This window comes from Balaenoptera physalus (assembly GCF_965194825.1).
Source record: "Balaenoptera physalus genome assembly, chromosome: 14".
Lineage (NCBI taxonomy): Eukaryota > Metazoa > Chordata > Mammalia > Artiodactyla > Balaenopteridae > Balaenoptera > Balaenoptera physalus.
Genome location: NC_138893.1, coordinates 25,432,649 through 25,452,800, shown reverse-complemented (window position 1 = coordinate 25,452,800; position 20,152 = coordinate 25,432,649). Strand labels below are relative to the sequence as shown.

General features: G+C 49.8%; 1 protein-coding gene across 1 annotated transcript in view; it reads left to right on the top strand.

Moving 5' to 3' along the window:
* Nucleotides 1–20,152, top strand: part of MGMT (O-6-methylguanine-DNA methyltransferase) — a 275,720-nt gene that overhangs the window by 225,431 nt on the left and 30,137 nt on the right. Inside the window, exon 3 of the mRNA XM_082423245.1 lies at nucleotides 5,003–5,163. Coding sequence (XP_082279371.1) covers nucleotides 5,003–5,163 — 161 coding nt within the window. The remainder of the gene's footprint in view (nucleotides 1–5,002; nucleotides 5,164–20,152) is intronic.

The window sequence follows — 20,152 nt, the reverse complement described above, 5'->3', positions numbered from 1 at the left end:
CAGGCAGACTCTCAACCACTGCGCCACCAGGGAATCCCGAGCAGCACTTTCTGATGGCTTCAGCCAGCCTGGCGTCCTTTGCCCGCCACGGCAACTCACCTACTGCCCAGCGGGTTCCTGGTGCTGCGGCACCTGAGCAGGCAGCCCTGCCCTCGCTAGCCCGGGCCGGCGCTCAGCCTCCCAGGGTGCGGCACACCCTGGGGGAGGCCGGCAGAGCCAGGCAGGGCTTCCCGTGCGCATGACCCTTGTCCTCAGGGCCATTTCATTTAAATTTGGCGCAGTCACCTTCTAGTCCTCCGCTTCCCCAGGTGTGATGCTGTCACTCTTCCTTCTCGCTCTCCTCCATGCCAGGGTCTTGAAGTGCAAGCCTCGTGCAGGTGGGATGGACGGTCTTCCTTTGATACCTTCTGTGCTCGTGTATCTAATGCTGTGAAGTCGTGGGTTCTCCTGAGAAATCTAGGTAGGGCATCACTGCCTGCTTTATTAAAAACACTTCAGGGACTTCCCTGATGGCGCAGTGGTTAAGAACCCGCCTGCCAATGCAGGGGACACGGGTTCGAGCCCTGGTCCGGGAAGATCCCCCATGCCGCGGAGCAACTAAGCCCGTGCACCACAACTGCTGAGCCTGCGCTCTAGAGCCCGCGAGCCACAACTGCTGAGCCCGTGTGCCACAACTACTGAGCCCGTGCTCCGCAGCAGGAGAAGCCACTGGAATGAGAAGCCCGCGCACTGCAGCAAAGAGTAGCCCCCGCTCGCCGCAACTAGAGAAAGCCCGTGTGCAGCAACGAAGACCCAACGCAGCCAAAACTAAACAAAATAAATAAATTTTAAAACAACAACAACAACAACCAAAAAAAAAACCACTTCCGAAGTTTGTTCTGGAGCATGTCACCTGCTTTTCTGTGTCCTGATTTGGAATGATGGACAGGTTTATGTCAAAACAAATCTGAAATGCAATTCAACACCAGAACGTTCTTTCTCCAAGCCCAGGGGGATGGGTCTGGCTGCTTCTCAGGGGTCACGACTCCAGGAGAGCTTCACACAGGGCTCTCCGACACACTGAGGTTCCGGGAGCGTCCCCGAAGGTGGCACACTGTTGCCCTGTTTGTTCTTACAGGGTCCTTGGGGTTGCGGACAGTTGCATATTTCTTGAAGAAACCCTTAAACCAAACCATGTGTGACTTTATGTTTGCTGTATAAACGTACCCATGCTCTCCATTGTTACGTTAAAAAGCTCAGCAAAGCCAAATTCATTCTCCAGCCACTAGCCAGCCCTCTTGGGCCAAGTTTAAAGAAAAACAAAAAAAGCGAAAGGGCTCCAGTGTCACAACATTGACCTCAGGATTACTCTTTTTTTTTTTTTTTAAGATATTTTTGATGTGGACCATTTTTAAGTCTTTACTGAATTTGTTATGATGTTGCTTCCGTTTTATGTTTTGGTTCTTTGGCCGTGAGGCATGTGGGATCTTAGCTTCCCGACCAGGGATTGAACCCGTGCCCCCTGCACTTTAAGGCGAAGTCTTAACCACTGGACCGCCAGGGAAGTCCCAGGATCACTTTTATTGAGGATGTCCTGGGAGGTCTCGGGGGGATTGCCCCTGATGTCGCCTCTGCACTGGCCCTGCGGATGTCGGGACGGTTTTCTCTCGTCTCCGTCTGCCGCGCTGGCTCTCTGGCTGCTCTCCTGGGGGCCGGGCTCCCACTCGGTGGTGCTTTCCGGAAGCAGTGGCCACAGGCCTGTGCATTTAGTGTTAGGTGAGTTGCTAGGCTCCCAGGGAGACGTGAATGTGGGATTTAAATGAGTGTGGGCCACGGAGCCCATAATTATCGGGGTTTCAGGGTTCGTGGGTAGGAAGCCTGGAGAAACTCCTCCATAGTAGGAGCGGCCGTTAGTGACGCTGTGCTACTGTCACACCACAGCTCTTTCAGGGACGAGCAGAGCGAGGTTGGAGGAGAGGGCAGGGCAGAGAATAAATTTCACTTTATTGTAGAAATGGAAATTTGTGTCATGGCTTTAAAAATCTGGTTTTATGTGTGTGTTTAATGCCATTCATTTTAAATGTAGTATCATAAATCCTTACTTCAGAATCAAAGCTGTTTAATTACATTTCACCCATGAATGGTTATCTAATGCCAATAGAGAAAGAGTTAAAAAGGAGAACTACAGAGTAAATCAGAGGTTGAGATCTTTAGCACAAGCATAAAAAATCAATTTAAGATGAATTTTACTACTATAAAAATTCTTCAAGTATCCTTTTAAGAGTGGGACATGCTGGGAAACACAGCTCACGTTTCAGTTCCCTTAGCAACCCAGAGGAAACGGCTACCAGCGTGGGCAGCGCCCGGGATGCCCACAGCTCTGTGGCCTTTGTTAGATACCCCTGAGCGAACCAGGGCATCTGAGTAAGAGGTTGTAACTCCCCAAGCAAGCAGGTCACTGGTGGGTACAGAGCCCCCCTGCCTCCCAGGTTAAGATGCCTGTCTCCTGGACTGTATACCCCCCACCCAGGGAGCCCCGTTTGTAGGGTGTGATGGCCGAGAAGGCCCCTCAAGCCCTGGAGACCACCCAGGCCTGTGTGGCACCCGTGTTTGCTGCCCTCCCCCACCAGCACCCCACCCCGCCCGGCTCTGCAGGAGGTGCCCTGCCAAGGTGGCTGGCGCCCCGGTCCTGAGGTGTCCCGGTCCCTCTCCTGCTTCCTGCGTGGGTCGAGGGCGGTGACATCTGCCCCTTAGCTCTGCTCACTCCCGGTTTGAGCAGGTGTCACGCGTGGGCCACTGGGCCGCTGCCCTCTCACAGCCCCGCGGTGACGTGTGTGCTCACGGGGCTGCATGTGCTCTGCTCTGTCCCCTACTTGCTGAGTAAGTAGGGGACAGAGCAAGAGAGTCACTGGGGATTTCTCTCTGACGTGGAAAAATATTTAAGCCAAGCACGGCATAGAAGTTCCCCACCTTTCTGTGGGCAGACGTCCTAATGGGGAGAGCAATCAGGGCAATGAGAAGATAGTTTCCATCCCCAGAAGTGTCTCCAAGATGCCATTCTGCCACCTGTTCCACTAGACGCCGCTCTCTGCCTGTGCAGTGAGCCCCCATCCTTCAGGGTCTCCTGTTGACCAGACCCTGAAAGGGCCCTGTCCGTGGGGAGTCCCTCTCCCAGCAACCCCTAGAAGCTGGCAACTTGGAGAAGGCCTGGGCCTGCCCAGTCCAGCTGTGTGGCTGGCAGGATCGCCCAACTGGCCAGCTCTACAGAGCCGGGGTCTCAGTGGTCCCTCTCTCCCTGGTCATCTTGAAGGGCTCGTTTCTTCTTTTCCATTCATTTCCTGGTTCCTTCCTTAAGGCCATTCACATTCACATGCTTAGAAAGCCTTCCCTGACCCACCTCTCATTCCATTGTGGAAGAGAGTGGATCCCATCCAAGGAGGCTTATTTCTGGAAAGATCCAAGGACCTCTGGAGACTCTTAGACCTACAGAACACCGTGACTCAGAGACTGAGACCCCAGCACAGGGTTGTTTATGAGATGCTGCTTAAAGGTCTTCAGCTGCTCCCCACTGCTTGCAGGATGAAGTGCACACGTTTCTGAATCTGTAAGGCCCTGCACACACTGGCGTGTCTCTCCTCTCGCAGGTGAGGTCAGGCCTGTGTTCCCGGGCGCTTCAGCCACATCCGTCCTACCTGTGCTGGGCCACGTTGCCGAGCGGGTGTGGCCTCGCATATTCAGTCGGGCCCTCGTAAGGGTGGTGAGTGTACACTGAAGGAGGCGGCCTGTCGGTTGAGGCCTGCGTGACCGCCCTCGGGATGCTGGGGGGAGGCTTTTCCCACCTTCCCCCAAAAGCCTCAAGCTGCAGCCTCTGAGAAGGAGACTAGAGAAAGCCCGCCCAGCAGGCTGGAAAGTGCAGGGAAGCCTGCCGTCTGTGCAGGGCCTGGGAGGTCAGGAAGGAATGGCATCTGAAGAAATCCGACTTGGTGCCAGTGCTTTTGTGGCTGTGTCATTCTCAGAAATTAAAAGAAAAGCTGGATCCATCATAAAACTCGGGGGCTCAGAAGCAGCAAAAGTGAACCCTCTCCAGAGGGACGTTTTCTCAGTCCAGCGGAGCACGTTCCCTGAAAATCGGCCCCTGCTGAAGGTGAGAAGTCAACTCCTTGAGGGGAGCCACAGGATCCCCAAACAGAAGGATTAGCACCCCGAGTAGAAGAACAGTGAGACCATCCGAAGTGAGTCTAAGACGTGTTGGTTTAAACTCACGGAGATAAAAGGGAGCGCAGTGACCACAGTGAATGAACGAGAAGACTCAGAAGAGAACCAGATAGATAGAAGTCCCGGGCACGGAAGTCACGGCGCTGCAACTGAAATGAGACTCACAGAGGGACCAGCGCGCAGAGTAGACTCTCTGAAGCGTGAGACCCAGTGTGAACTCGGAGGGAGTCCCCCGGAAGCCAGCTCAAAGCCACAGAGCACATGTAACCGTGCTGGTCTGTCATCGAAATGTGGTGGGAGGGGTGGGTGCCTGCAGGCTAATTACTTTGAGGGTATCGATATTTCTGGAAAATATTTTTTAAGATGAGTACTTGGTGATTCTACAGATCAAAACTGATGCAGGTGATAGTCTCAGGAAGGGGCAGGCACACTCCCCCTGGAGTTGCTTCCGTGCTTGTCGTCCTTGTGCCCTCACATCCCTGCTCTGCAGGGTGACTGCAGACGCTCAGCCCCAAATAGAAGAGCTCAGGTACCGGGCATCCTTCCCGGGAACTGCCTCTTTCCAGAGATCGTGTCCTCACAGCTGGAGGTGGAAGCGCGGGTCGGGGTGACCCTGGCTGCGGCCCCCGTCCTCCCGCCAGCACCTTTCTGCCGTCCTGGCGCCCGTTGCACACCTAGGCGAGACGTGCATACCTGCAAGGCAGCTACAGGCTGACCCATTTAGAGGCAGTGGGCGTGTTCTGTTTGCTTCTAGTCGTGTGGACGCTGGGCCTAGAGGCTGAATCAGCTCCTGTTATCTCTTTTGCAGCCCCGGGGAGGCCCCTGCTCCTCCCGAGCGGCCCGGAGGTCCAGAGGACGTGACGGAGCCCCTGGTGCAGTGTGCGGCTTGGCTGGGTGCCTATTTCCATGAGCCCGCGGCCCTCGAGGAGCTGCCCGTGCCTGCTCTTCACCATCCCATCTTCCAGCAAGGTCAGTACCTCGGCCGCCTCGCAGTGTTTGGTTCAGGGGGGCTGACCTATTGACTGCCACCGACCTCCCAGCTCAGGTTACCGACCACACTGACGTGGCGTTTTCGCATCGTCTGGACAGAGGCGGCGTGTGGCCGCACTGAACGGATAGGGGAGCGCAGTCTCCACCCGTTCCAAGTGGTTGTGTTAGTTTTGGCACGTGGTCACGTAATTCTTGGCAAAGGCAATACAAATGATCCATGCAGATCGGCTCCTGACTCTCGCTGGCTGAAAGGTTTACATGGGAACACATCTGAATGGCAGTAAGTTTTTCAATAAGCTTATTGTGAACTTTATCTGCTTGCCAACAGCACAGAGAACGAGGCTCATGCGTGGACAGCTGGCCACTCCATACACTCGGTCAGTGTGTCTTCTTGAATAAGTTTTCAGTTTAACCCCTCAAACTCACCGTCGTGAAATATTGTGTTCGCAAGGGATGAATTATTGTAGGGATGAACTTACCGTCTACACGCGGTGTGCTGATGGCACATGAAGTCAGCGATAACCGAAAAACACTCTCCCGGACGCTTCTTTGTAAGCTTTTGTTTGAGGCTTAATTAGGGCAACTAAAATCATTCTAGACACATACCAGAGGTTTATTTCGCACAGTGATTTTTTCATGGTCATTTTAATATCATTGAGTATATACTTACATATAGATATATACATATAGATGCATACACGTAAGGAAAAAAAATTACCCTGAGATTTTAGATGAGGTAAATTTAAAGCCATCTTGAGTTTCAAAATGGAATGCGCTCAGTAAGTTTAATGGTTCTAGTTGCTGCTGTGGTTTCAGCAAAACTGAACTTGAAGGTGGAGCAGGTTCAGGGAAGGCAGGTAGGAAAGTTCAAGCCAGGTGAGCTAATAGCTGAGTTGACTGACAAGGTCCGATGAGTGACCAGGTAGGACCCTGGACGTTTTTGCTCGTAATGAACTGAAGCTGAACAGGGTACCACGTCAGCCCCCTTGCATCACGTAGGGCTGTCTCCAGACGGTGTCTTCCGCTGGGAGCCCCAGAACGTCTAAAAGGGCGTCTCTAGGGTAGGGCGTGAGAGCTGGAGTGGGCCTTTGCCCCACGCCCTACTCATGTCCAGAGACCCTCCGTTGTTGCCCCCGAGAACGGGGCCCTCGCGGGCCGAGGTGGTGCTGTGGCCGCATCGCCCCCCCGCCCAGCACTGACCGCCTGCTCGGAACCAGCACCTCAGGTCGCTGGGCTGAGTCGAGGGTGTGGGTGACTCTCCTCGTGTGCCCCACCCCCTTGCCAGGCGCAGGATGGGGGTCCTGCTGTGGGCTTGTTTTTTGGGTTTTTTTTTTAAGTTTTTTTTTTTTTTTGTAATTTTATTTATTTATTTATTTATTTATTTATTTATTTATTTATTTATTTATTTATGGCTGTGTTGGGTCTTCGTTTCTGTGCGAGGGCTTTCTCTAGTTGCGGCAAGCGGGGGCCACTCTTCATCGCGGTGCGCGGGCCTCTCACTATCATGGCCTCTCTTGTTGCGGAGCACAGGCTCTAGACGCGCAGGCTCAGTAGTTGTGGCTCACGGGCCTAGTTGCTCCGCGGCATGTGGGATCTTCCCAGACCAGGGCACAAACCCATGTCCCCTGCATTGGCAGGCAGATTCTCAACCACTGCGCCACCAGGGAAGCCCTGGTGGGCTTGTTTTTACAGTAGGGGCTTGGGAACCTTGGAACAGTGAACCCTTCGATCTCCTGTTGCCATTTGGGGGTTACTGCTCTGGCAGGAGCAGGAGAGAACTGGCCAAGCGGCTCTCCTTCTCTTTACATTTATCACGTAAGTGAGCTGAAATTTAAGGATTGGAAAATTTCAGAGCAGAGAAATTACGAAACTAGGTCAGGAAGGATCTGTATGATCTAATGAGGGGGTCAGCAGGGGGTGAGCTTATAAAATCCTGAAGTCCTGTCCTCAGTGCTTGAAGAGAGCTGGGACCACTCTCACCCTGCCTCCCCCCGCCTTCCCGGCTCTGGGCCCGAGCTTGGCCATCTCCTCTGCCAGCTGGTCATGGTCATGGTCATGGTCATGGTCAGTCTGGGCAACCAGCACAAGCTGCAGGTAGGCATTGGGGAAGGATGAAGTCCGTCCAGTCACCCAGTAGCCCATCCCCTGTTGGGCAAGCCCTGCAGTGCTGGTGGACACTCACTGCTGAGGCCAGGTCCCTGCCAGCTGGGTTTTGGGGTGAGGGCAACCTCTCGCACCCCGCTGGTGGCAGGAGGTCCCCCAGGCTAGGCCCGCCTGCTGACAGTTAGTGGTTGCTGTAGGGCCAGGATTTCCCACGCAGCAGCATGTGCCAGCCAGGTGTTTCTAATTTAGCTCAATCACACGTCCCAGGCAGGGACCAGGTGTGGGGATTTTACATTTTAAGAAGGGAGGTGGTAGATGGTTGTAATATGATTGCTAACACGGAGTTAATTGGCACTAACCCCCAGATGTGGTGACACCCCTTTCTGTCCAGTGGTGGTTGGTTGTGCTCTCTTTCTCTCTGTCCCTTAGCCAGTGAAATTGTGGTGAGCGGAAAAGGCCCACGCAAGCAAAGTGCTCTGGCAACCCCAGAGCTTCTAGAAGCTGTGAATCAACACAAGAAAAGAAACCTTTGCAAATGGGGAGGAATGGATGCGTTTATTGTGGAATAAATGCTTCCTTGACAAATGCTATTTTCTGTGCATCTCAGATTTTGAACACGTTTAACATCCTTTTGGGTGTCATTTTTCATCATATTCCTCTGAGATTTAGAGCAGACCTCCCTGTTTCAACTTGGTTAGAAGCGTAGTGATAACTGAGCTCCTCGTTGAGTTCAGCACTTCCACAGGTAACTCCTGGAGCCCGGCCTGGAAGGCTCTGGCCTCTGCTCTGGCTGCGCTATCTGTCCCACTACCCCGGGCCTGGCCTGGCCTGGCCTGGCCTGGCCTGGCCTGGCCTGGCCTGCTGCTGCCCAAAGGCCCCTCAGCTCGGGCAGGACCGCTCGTCTCTCAGGCTCCTTCCTCCAGATGACTGTGGTGCTCTCCGTCTATTTGTTTTGTTAGGCTGGTCACAAAACGGTGCTGAGTTGAACCATATGGAATTGCCATTTTGTAGGTTAAAACGTCAAATATTGGAAATTTCACATCATTCAACTTCTTAACTTGGAGGATTTCTGAAGTCTGAGTAGGAACAAGTTAATTATCTGGGTATTTCTGACAAGGAACCGTTGAGCTGTCCTCCTGGCCAGATGCCTGGAGGCCTGGGTGGCTGCCTTTTTCTCGGGCCGCAGCAGGTGGGGTTTCTCTGTGGGAAGGAGAGGCCGCAGGTCGGGGTGAGGTTCATGGTGCTGTTGAAGAAATGAAAGTGAAAGGTGAGTGTGCATAAGAAGTGTTCTAATTCCTTGTGGGATTGTTGTTTTAGTCATTTAATTTCAAAAACAAATTAATGTTTTGTTTTCTGAGTTTTGTGAAGGGGGTTTGTGTTTTGCTAATGAGCTAGCTGTCCACAGTGAAGCATTTAGGGAGGTTGGGTCCTCCCTATAATATAGCCTCTTAAAAAGGTCAGGTTTGTTTATTTTGAATTCATTTTTCTCCAAGAAATAGTTGTTTAATGAAGCCATGACTCCTGAAATAAATCTTACTGTTTCTTTCATAGTAAACTATCATTTAAACTTATTTTCTGTGAATACTCCCTCAATTCTTTATATTTATTTATAAAAAAGTTTTAGCTTCTTTGTATAATATACATCTTAATACTTGTAGCCTTAGAGATCGATGGCAAAAGCCGTTGGAATGACTAAAGAAGCACTGTGCCGAAAACAGTATTTCACAATGAGTTCAAGAACAGCAGGCCTACAAAAAGCTAAGATCTGCTTTCAGACCCAGAATGTGTGTGTGTAGACGCTTCCTTCCCTCTGCCCCTGAAGACCGTCCTGGCAGGCGTGGCCAGGCGATGGGCGGCAGGTCTGCCAAGCGTGTGGCTTTGTGCTTTTCCTGCCAGGCTGCAGTGCCCTCGCTGGGGAAGTGCCTGGCCTGTGCTGAGGACACCACAGGAGGCTGTCCCCGGGGCAAGTGTGGAGGCCCTTGACCGTCCTCCCTGTGCCGTCTCACACGTGACGGTTTTCAACCGATGAGTTCTGAGTTTTCTTTTCAAAGTGACTGCAATGTTCCCTTTTAAATGAAATATTTAACACTTTAATAATTCCTTCGTCACAGCTATTAGCTTGTAGCTATGAAATCCAGCTGCATGACAGTAGTAAAATCTGCATTTTTTTAAAACCTGCTGGCTAGAGGGAAGTTTCTTTGCAACTTCTATTTCAGAGACTCTGTAAGGAATCTTGTAATTCCGTATCCCTGTCGAACCCTCTTTCAAAAGGGCCTCTAGAAAACCCTACCAGTCAGGGGAAAGGCCCTTTCAGGGCGAATGAATTAATTTCCCCACTGTGTCCTAAATGTAGTCCCACTGAGCCCCCTTCGTTCAGTGCCCTGGAGGCCTGCTTTGGTGTTCGTGTCGCCTTACACGCCATAAAGCCCGCCCAGTCAGCCTTCAGAGGGTGTTGCAGCGGAGAGGGGAGCGTCTTCTCTTAGGCTCCCTTCTAGGTCCACAGCAGGAGGCAGCTTTGTGCTTTCAGGCAGTTTGTACTGATATTTTTCCTGAATTAAAAAAAAAAAAAAAAGAATTACAATTTAAAGAGAAAACAGCTAAAATAGGAGAAGAATTACAATTTAAAGAGAAAACAGCTACAATAGGAGACGCTGTACAGGTTCTGGTTGATAGCCATTGCTGTTCCCCTGTTTTTCAAATGAGGGCTTATAAAATTGTTGACCTTGCTGAGATAATTACCTGGTGGGGCTGGAAGGTTTATAAACCTTCCGATGCCCCTTTACTGATTAGAACAAGCTAAGGCGTGCACTTAAATTAAGTGGGAAGGAAACAGCTGGTGAGAACGTACTTCTTTCAACCCTAGAGCTGCTGAGCTGCTTTTCAGGGCTAATAGACGTGGAGATCTGGGTCTGTGGCCTTCTAAGGCTGAGGCTGGGAAAGGTGAAATGAAAAGACCAGATCAAAAGCCTGAGAGCGGGTGGCAGGCCATGGAGCTCAAGGTGCCAGGAAGGTGGTCGGAGGTCTCGAATCGATACAGGAGGCCACTGCCAGGAGCGGCCCATCACCTCTTTCATGGAGAGTAAAATCCAGTGTGTTTTTGTGGTTTAGAACCATGAGAGAAAAGAGAGAAGTGGGAATGTTTATGAACAAGAGCAAGGCAGGACTTGGTGAAAGCAAAGGATCCACGGGGTGTAGCGCGAGTCCTGGGGGCGACAGAGGTGGGGAGCAAGCTGCCTTCCTCATCAGGATGTTCGTTTGTTTGCTGCTGACCCTTCAGGGCTTCATTAACCTGTCTCCAAGAATCCCTCCCCGCTAGGACCAGGAGGCCAGTCCCACGCCGTCGTTCATCCCTTTGCGGAGCCGTTCAGGAGAGCCCGGCTTTTCTCCAGGCGGCCCCTCCATCTGGCTCTCGCGGGAGCCAGCAGCTGCCATGCGTCCCTTTCCTAGTGGACGGGAGCATCTTCATGGCCTCGTCATCCTCTCCCACCTGCCTGGCCCCTGCCCTTATTTGAGTATTACATCCCTTCCAGCCCCTCAGTGGAACAAAAATTCGATTCCCAGAATTCTGTGTTCCAGGTTGAGGGTTTCTCTGGGTTGGGGGCTCCCAGCCTGGGCAGAAGGAGCGTCATTTCAGCAGGTGGGACTGTGGGAGGCCGGCCCGGCCAGCTCAGAAGCAGTCAGTGCGCTTCGCTAGGAGCTCTTCTCCTCAGCTCATGGCAGCCTTCCAGTGTACTGGGAAGTCCACGGGCCAAAGAGCCTAAGGTTCCGATTATGTCTGAGGTTCATTATTTTTTATATTTTATTTTTATGCAGTTTCCTGCCTGGCAGTTGTCATTAGGACTTGTTTATTCTTTGTACTGTGTAACCACATCTTGAACTAGGAGAGAGTCTTTAAAGTTTCAGCTATGACTCATTCAAGCAAACAGATTCTTCAGGTTAGTCTGGTAGCTCAGGCCCTTCTTCTGGGAGGGTATGTATCAGAATGCTCTAGAGAGCTTGTTAACAATAGTATGCCTATAATTTCTAAAATCTTACAAGAGGCAACTATATATATATACACACATACACACACGTGTTTGTGTATCCATACACACACACATGTATATGTGTGTATATGTAGTATATGTACCTATGCGCTATTTTGAGCATTATTGCCTTTAAAGGAATTTATTAAAATGGATCTAGCTCTTCTAAGTGCTTTTGCTGCGTGCTTCACTCTATACGAAGGTTAACACTCCTAATTTAATAATGATTCTGTTTGAGACGTAACTGCATATTTAAGAAGTGTTTTTGCTGTTGTAATCAACAGCTTAAATAAGTTCTAGGTTGTGTGTGCATGTCTCCCTGCCTTTGGAGCTTTGCACATAGCCAGGTGAAAAGGCGGGAGAGCCCATGTATCCTTCACCTTTGAGTTGGAAAGACTGGGCAAGACAGGCGGCACGTCCACACCTCCATTGCCGGGTATGGACACACATCGGGACGATGCCCCCCGAGAGCCTGAAGAGCCTCGCCAGGTGCCGGCACGTTGCCAGGATACCCCAGGGTAGCGTGTCGTCACAAAGCTAACCAGAGCCTTCAGAAGGCGTCCCGATACTTTGGCCAAAAATGTGTTTTTTCTTTGAAATAGCCAGCTGAGTGAAGCTTTAGATTCTTCTGGAGACCCATGAGCAGTGGAAGTGGCCATTAGAGGGGAGAGAGGTTCTCCAGGTTCTGGATGCTGACCTGATTCTCCACATACCTAATGTGGAACTTGTCCTGGGACCGCGGTGACAGAGTGTAAATATTCACATACCCGACAGTTGCCTTACACTTACCTTAGGGAGAAAGCTTAGTAAAATGCCCGCCTCCCTCCTGCTGGGGAGAATTTAGTCTGTCGATACCAGCTCCTGAAGTGCCGTCGTGGCTGGAACAGAACCACAGCCTGCTGGTCTCCGAGAAAATGCCTGGTGTCCCTGTGCAAAGAGCCCTCTGACTGATCAGTAATTACCAGGGGATCCTGGGTAGCCTAGTTCCGTGGAAGTTTCCTCCTAAATCTAAGAGGTGGTCAGAGCCTGCGTTCCCTGAAGTTTCCATAAATCAGGCAAAAAAATTGAACTCGAGAATGCCTTCCCTCAACGCGACTGGGGTCACACAGTATAATTTAACCAAGCTCAAACAGTAACCAAAAAGTTGGTTTGAAAGTCAGCTACTTTCAAACCTTGTAAGATGTAATGGGGCCTCTATTACAAATAAATAGTACCTAAAATTGAAATTATTACAAGTGTTGCTTTTTTGGGAAAATATTCACATTAAAACATGACTGTTACCTGTAGTGTAGCAATTAAACATCATACCAATGAAAGTGCCTGTTAAAAATAAAAGTCACCCTAATTACGTTCACACGTTTAGAAAGATATTACTTGCAAGGTCCTCTGTTGGATTTGGGTGTATTTCACCTCAAAAGAGGAGTAGAGAATCAACTTTCTGCCTGCTAGGGGAAGTAAATTACATTGTCCCCTTCTTCAATAATTTTTCATTGGAAATGAGCTTTGAAAAATAAGAATCTTCTAACAAGCCTATATTTTAAAGTGACAAACCGACTTTAAATGTCCTTCCAAGATTTTTATTCCAACTGTAGTCATTATTATACATGTGCTGCTTCCAAAGAGGATGTTTAAATTAATATTTTTGTTGTCACAGGACGTCTGTCCACATTGTACAGGCAACGTTAATGTATCTTGATATCATGCTAGCGATAATAAATAGAATCATCTCTACTGCCTGGGTTTATAGAGAAAATGGTATTTTAATACAGCGGTGTATAGAACTGGACTATGTTACCAATGTTAAATGTGCACATATTGGTATAAAACTAATGGCAGTAATGCCGTCAAACTATTTGTAGGATCCCAAAGTGTAAAAACTATTACTTAATTTAAATGCTCTATCACATAGGGTTACTTGCAACCCTCATGTTCAAGATGACTCAGAATATAAGATTTATTGAAGGTCACATTTCAAACGTCAGAATGGAAAAGTGAGGTGTTGACGTGGAGAAGAATCATCTGACTTTCCGAGGTGTGAGGCCATTGGTGTGGCTTTCATGACCACGAGGGGTGGGGATCTCCAGGGCAGAGCAGACCTGCTGGAGGCTCAGCTGCTGGGGCATCGTGTGATGTTTTAAGGCCACATAATAAAGTGCTTCTGAAGAAGAAAACTGAAGAACGAAGTAGAGGAAGAGTCTGTTTAGCTCTTCAGTAGGTCACTGAGTTATACTCAGATTTTTCCTGCCCTCAAACTACTGAGGGAAGTGATGGTAATGTTTTGGGAAGTAGCATCCCTGCTGAGCCCTGCCTCTCAGCCAACATCGCTGTATACAGGATCTCTGTTACTACGGCAACTACTTTTTCCTTTCTTGAGTGCTGCTGTTTGTCATGACACAAACACATGGTGTAAAGGACGTGTCCCGGATTCGGGGGGAGGGGGCGTTGTCTGCTTTTTCTAAAAACACACGCTCCTTCCTCAGCTGCGCTGCGAGGTCCAGCAGCGGCATGCCCTTTCAGCCTGTCCTCAGACGGTGTGAAGGAGACCCAGCACCCGCGCTTCGGAGACCCGGGGCTCATTGCTTGGCCAAGAGGTATACTTTTCAGAGAGAATTCGCACCTCTTCCTCTTTGTAGAATAAAATATGCAAGAACCAACATAAATGGCATGTTCCCCCCCCCTTTTTTTTTTTTCAAGAATCCGGCCTTTGATGTTCAAGAGCAGCTAATATTAAAGGCCATCCCTAGCAGGCTGTAGAAACTGCACCTATTTATGACAAATGTAAAACAGCACAAATCTCGCTGAATATGATGGTATCATTAGTTTGTGAATCGCATCCTTGAAAATAACTGCGGAGGAGCCAAATCGGTTTAAAAGAAGATAACAAAATGGTTTAAGCTACTTAGGTTGAATGCCAATTATATTTTAATATTCAACTGAGCATATTTTACTAAGAAAAAAGGCCACACTGACGCATGCATAACTCATTGGCAGCATCGGCCAGCTGTGCCACTCTACTCTCCGAATCACTTTGTGCATTTTAGTAGCATGGTAATTTAGTAGAGAACTACCTGAGTGATGGCATTTTCAATGAGCAGGTAATCTACAGAGAATTTTTATATGGTTATGAGTTCTGTGCTTCAGCCCGGCAACACAAAAATACATCAAGACCAATTACGGTATCAACTTTCAGTGTGGTACCCTCGCCACGCAAGTGCATGTATTTCTGCCCCAGGCATTTCAAATTGCATCTAATTTGAAATCTTTGGGGTTTTAATTAAATTTCAGAATATATGGAATTCTTCATTAGTACCTGCTCTGAATAGCAGATTATGCTTCTCTCGGTTTCTCGTTAAAGAAGTAGGCTGTGGTAAAGACCATGTTCAGGAACCAATCATTTGTGGGGCCTGGGTGTTGGAACAGAAATAGGGAAATGCAAAATAATATCCAAAAGATTATTAGTCCAGGGAGAGTCTCTTGATTTGTATTTTAATGGAATTTTACATTTCTCTTAATGATTTGCAAATTGTCCTCTGATTATAAGATGCATTAAGCTTTTCACTTTAATGGCAAAGACACAGCCATTAGCAGAATTTTTTTTTCTGTCTCCTTTTTAGAGTGCTTCCCTGCAGCAGATAAATATTGAAACCATTAACACCTTTTGATGTTCGTCACAGCCTGCGTCTTAGACCCGCGCACGCACGGCTCCCAAGGTCTCTCAATGTTAACACGTGGCTGGGGGCCCCTGACTCTCCACCCGGTGTGCTTCCCTTTCTAGAATATGGGATTCGTCGCGTTTAGGGTTTCACTAGTGGTCTTGTTTATTTGGGTTAAAGCTAACGCGTTTCAGTATTATTAATGGCCCCATTTGTGTTAATACAAGCCGTGCTGTCAGCGTGGAGGTTGACGGTGGTCTGCAGGGCTGGAGCGAGGGGGAGCCGGCGCAGCCCTAGGGAATCGGGGAGGAGTGCGCCCGGCACCATCTCCCCACGCGGAGCTCGCAAAGGGAGCTGGCTGCCTGGGCTGACCGCGCTCCACCCCGACCGCAGAGCACCGGCTCCGGCTTGGCCTCTGAGATACTGCCTGCCCCGGCGCGCGGGCCACACGGAGCCGCAGCAGAGGGGGAGGGTTCCAGGGGGAGGGGCGGCCCCCACCTGACTCGGTCCTGCTGGGAACCAGCGGTGCTCGGCCTCCCAGGGCCCAGAGGGGTCACTCTTCCCGACTCTTCTCCGACGGCGCCCGCTCCGTTGTCCTTTCGTTCACTGCCTCGTAGATGTGGGTTGAGCACCAGAAGCCGTTGTTCATCGTGCCGTGGATACAGTTACGGATGGGGTGGATTCTAGTGGGGGGAACGAGGGCGGGGGACAGAGAGGTGGTGAACAGACGTGGGGCTCGCCACGGGTCACAGGTGGCACCCTGTGGAGCCCTGTGTTTGTCCTCAGCCCAGCACCCAGCACGGTCCCCGTGAACGTGACAAGGAGTGCATGAGTGCAGGACGTGCCAGCCCGCTTTTGGAACTTTGCGTGACGTTCCTGGGTCCGGGTGTCCCTTGCGGACGAGCACAGACGAGGCCCGCCGCCATTTCCTCCTTTCCCGGGGACTCTTCACTTGTGGGATGTCCTCCTTTGGTGGAACACATACGTGAGCGTGTTGGGGTTTGTGTCGGGGATGTCTGCTCCAGAGAGCACGATGTTAGGGGACGCAGGCCCGCCGCCCTTGACCGAGGCTGGAGGTCTTTGTGAAGTGTAGCTGGACCTGTTGCCAGCACCATGGACGCACTTCATGGCTGGGTACCCTGATCTTCAGTTCAGTTGCCGGGGACTGGGCCATCCTTCCAAGCATGGCTTCCCACTCTGCAGCACGGAAAGCGAGAGGACGGGGCCAGCGGGCCAGCCAAGTGTCAACACGGGGGCGTGTGCGAAGAGGTGTGCCTTGTTTCTGAGAAAACTGGCAGGCTTGCCTCCCTGTTGCTTCCTCCTCCTACAAGGAAAGATAGGAAAGGTATCCATAATCAACGAAGGTTATGTTGGACGCTTTGTTCCCTGGTAGTGAACCAGGCCTCCGAGGAAAAGCAGCCGTTGGCTGAGGCACTGCTGCACCTCTAGAGCACACACCACCCTGGGCACGCGCTGGGACTCCAGGATACTTCCTGGGTGAGTGCGCGGACGCAGGCAGCCTCCGGCCTGGCCCGGGCCCCCCGCGCTGCACCCAGTCGTCCGCCTGGCTGCGTCCCCAGAGCCTGTGCCCGGGCGGCCCCAGCTCCGCCTGGCTCTCCGTCTCGTCTCTGCCCCTGTCGCAGAAGCGTGTGGAGATTGACCGAGTTGCTCTCTGCTGTGCAGTGAAGTCGCGTCAGGCCTGCCGTGAGGCCCCGCTCCTCCTTCCACCCAGAGGAAGAGTCTTTGCTGGTGGAACTGGTTCCTGCTGTCTGGGCTGGAGGGTTGAGGGCCTCAGGGAAGGTGGGATCTTACGTAGCACATCTCCGGAGAGCCCCTTCCTGGGAAGGGTTCACGCTGGCACAGAGGTCTGCACAGGCCCTGGATCCCGAGGTGTGTGACTGCCCCGGAGCCAGTCCCCAAACCGCCTGCACCTCAAGGCTGGAGCCCCTCTCTGAGGCCTTGCGCGTGACCTCTCGGGACCCCTGTCGCTCCTGCCCAGGGCTGCACACACGCTGTTTCTGAGCCTGAGTGCTTTTCTAAACCTCGGGTTTCTAAATTCAGCCAGTTTAATCTGGGATCCTAGAAAGAAAACTTCAGGCTCTGAGTTTATGTGAGAGATTTGAGCTGTGTTAGCTTTCTCTCTCAGCACACGTGGTGGTTCTCGGAGAACTTTTTACAACTTGTCAGCCTTGCCCCCCTCACTGAGCTGATAAAGGCAGCGCCACGTGTGCCCTCTTGCCTGCCCACCACTGGATGACAGAGCTCTCCGGAGCCCACGGCATTGCCGCACCCACCCCAGGTGAAAGGATGTCAGGGGACTATCTCCCGCACCCATCACTCCCTCGGCCCTGCTGCTGCTGCTGCAAAGCGGAGGGTTTGTGGGGCCCAAGGACAGCTGAGCCCAAGCGGGGCTTCGGAAGACGTGAACAGACCTCCTCTTAAACTGTAGGGGGACCTGTTCTAGGCCAGTTGGGTAAAACGTAAGTTCTACTGGATGTTAGTAGATACCTCACCAGAAAAAGATTCCATGACCAAAAAGCTTGAGAAATTTTAAACAAAGCTAAACAGGTTTCTTTGTGACAGGAATTCTCAGAACCTTCAATATGTGGCTGGTCCAGAAGATGGTCAATAAATGCCCTGACTTGCCCAAACAACCTGCTTCCACGGCGCCTCTCCCTGCTGGCATCTCGTGGGACGCTGGTGTTTCTCAGAGCGCACCTGGGGGCTCCGGCCTGTGGACTCTGGCGGGGTCTCAGGAAACGTCCAGCTTTGCAGAGAACCCTGGGAGGTGTGCAGCCCTACCCCACCCCGTCCCCATCCCAGACCGAGTGCGCACGGGCCCTTTCTTCCAAAGAGCATGTGGAAGGAAGCATGCAGGATAACCACTTCCCAGCTGCCTTGGACGCTGTGGTTAAGTGATTCTTGACTGGTTGTTCCTTTTTATACTGTAGGGTCAGAAGTCCTAGAAATCATTCAGTTCAACATATCTATTGAATGCCTTCCCCTGGACTTATAAAAATAAGTAAATAAATGTTGCCCTCTTCCAAGTGAAGCTGGGAGGGTGGGGATGGAGATGCCGTTCTCTGGCAGAGCCCTAGGCCAGGCCACGGAGAAAGGAGTTCAGTTGATCAGTCATTCAGCAAATATTTATTGAGCTATAAGCAAAGCCCTCTTTTTGGCTCTTGGAACTTAGCAACAAACTAAACAAAGTTCTGAGTCTTATGAAGCTTATATTCTAGTGGGAAGTATGCAGGTGTGTGTTTGTAAGTATATCCCGTATATATAGAGAGAGATATATAGTCCCTAGACCGTCAGGGAGGGGCGTCATCGCTTTGTGAAATAGAAACCAGGCCACAGGGATGAGGGAGTGAGGGGGTCAGGAAGGGAGGGGACGCCACGAGCATGGAATCCAGATGCTGGAAACGTCGTCGTCTTCCCTCTCTTGTTTTAAAAGTTAATTGTCGGGGGGGAAAGCCAGAAAACTGTAAATAAATACCTTTTGAATCATTTTTTATCATATGAGAGAAAGGAGCAATTTCAAGGGCCTCATGAAGAATAATTGCTGAGTCCATTGATGACAGGTTGGTATTTTCATGATTTTTATGAAATAGCCACTTCAGACAAAAGAATATTCATTAAGGATTTGTGAGGTATAAACAAAAAAGAGAGGACTCCTATGTACCCACCCAGGTTGAGAATGGCGCACTGCCAGCACCGCGCAGTCCCACGTGCCCTCCCTGGCCACGTCTGCCTTCCTCCAGCCCGGCTCCGTGTTTTGCATTTTTTATATGAATGGAATAATACTGATGTCTCCCTGTGACTTGCTTCTTTCAGTCAACATTTTTGTGAGACTCGTCTGTTTTGAATCCTGTAGGTATACTTCACTAACTATAACTACCATGTAGAATCCCATCTGATGGACGTGCTGTTATTTGTTTCCTATCCTCTGTCAGTAGGCATTGGGGTTCTCCTCATTCTTTGCCTTTTCAACTAGTGATGCTACAAATACTTTAGCACATGTGTCCCAGTGTCCAGGTGGCTGGAATTTGCGGGCAGAGTACTGGAGAAAAGGGAGCTACACAGAGAGTTTCAGAACTCGGCGTGGTGTCCTCTCGAGTCGGTTGCAGAGTGCTATTGTGTGTGCGTGGGGAACCACTTGAGACTGACAAGGAGCTACTGGGAACTGAAGTTGAACAATTCCCAGGGGAGTGAACAGCACTAGCGATGGAAAGTGTGTGGGAAAGTATGAAAAAAAGTTTGGTTTTTGTTTTTCATTTAAAAATGATTAACTGTTCAAAATAAAATGAATAATAATAAATTTGGGGTTTATAATATACATAGAAGTAAAATACAACAGTAACACGAAAGGTAGGACTGGGAAAATGGAAATATACTGCTATCAGTTATTAGATTACTGTGAGCAAGTTATCGTATTAATTGAAGGAAGACTGATAAAGAGGCATATCATAGATCCTAGAATGCCGCTAAGAAACAAAACCAAAGTGAATAGTTCATAGGCCAGTACAGAAGGTAAAATAGAGTACTAATTTTTAAAGTAATCTAAAAGAAGGCAGGACATAGAGGGAAAGGAGTACAGAGAACAGATGGGACAAATAGCAAGTTGGTACTAGGTAGATTCAAGCCCAAACATACCGACATGTACATTGAATGTAAATGGTCTTAAGGTTCAAATTAAAAGGCATAGATAAACAGACTGGATTTAAAAAGCCAGACCCTACTATATATTCTCTACAATAAACAGATAATTTAAAAGGACAAAGGGTTCTGTGCAAAAAGGTAAGAAGAACAGAGGTGTGTGTATTAGAAAGGAATAAGTATACTGTCTATATTCAGACTGCAAATTGTTTACATAGACAATCTTATAGAATTTTGAAAATATCTAACAAGCGAATTTAACAAGGTTAAGGATACAATTTTAATATGTAAGAATTAATTGATTTTACATAATAAAATTAAGAATTAAATTTTTAAAATTATGTTTATAAGTAGTGTCCAAAGTATAAAGTACTTAGGATTAACTTTAGTAAAAGATATGCAGACCTCTCCACTGAACAATATAAAACTGAGAGAAATTAAAGAGGACCTGAATAAATGCATAGACCTTGGTCATTGGAAAAGCCAACATTGTCAAGAAGTTAGTTCTCTGTGAACTGTTCTCTATATTCT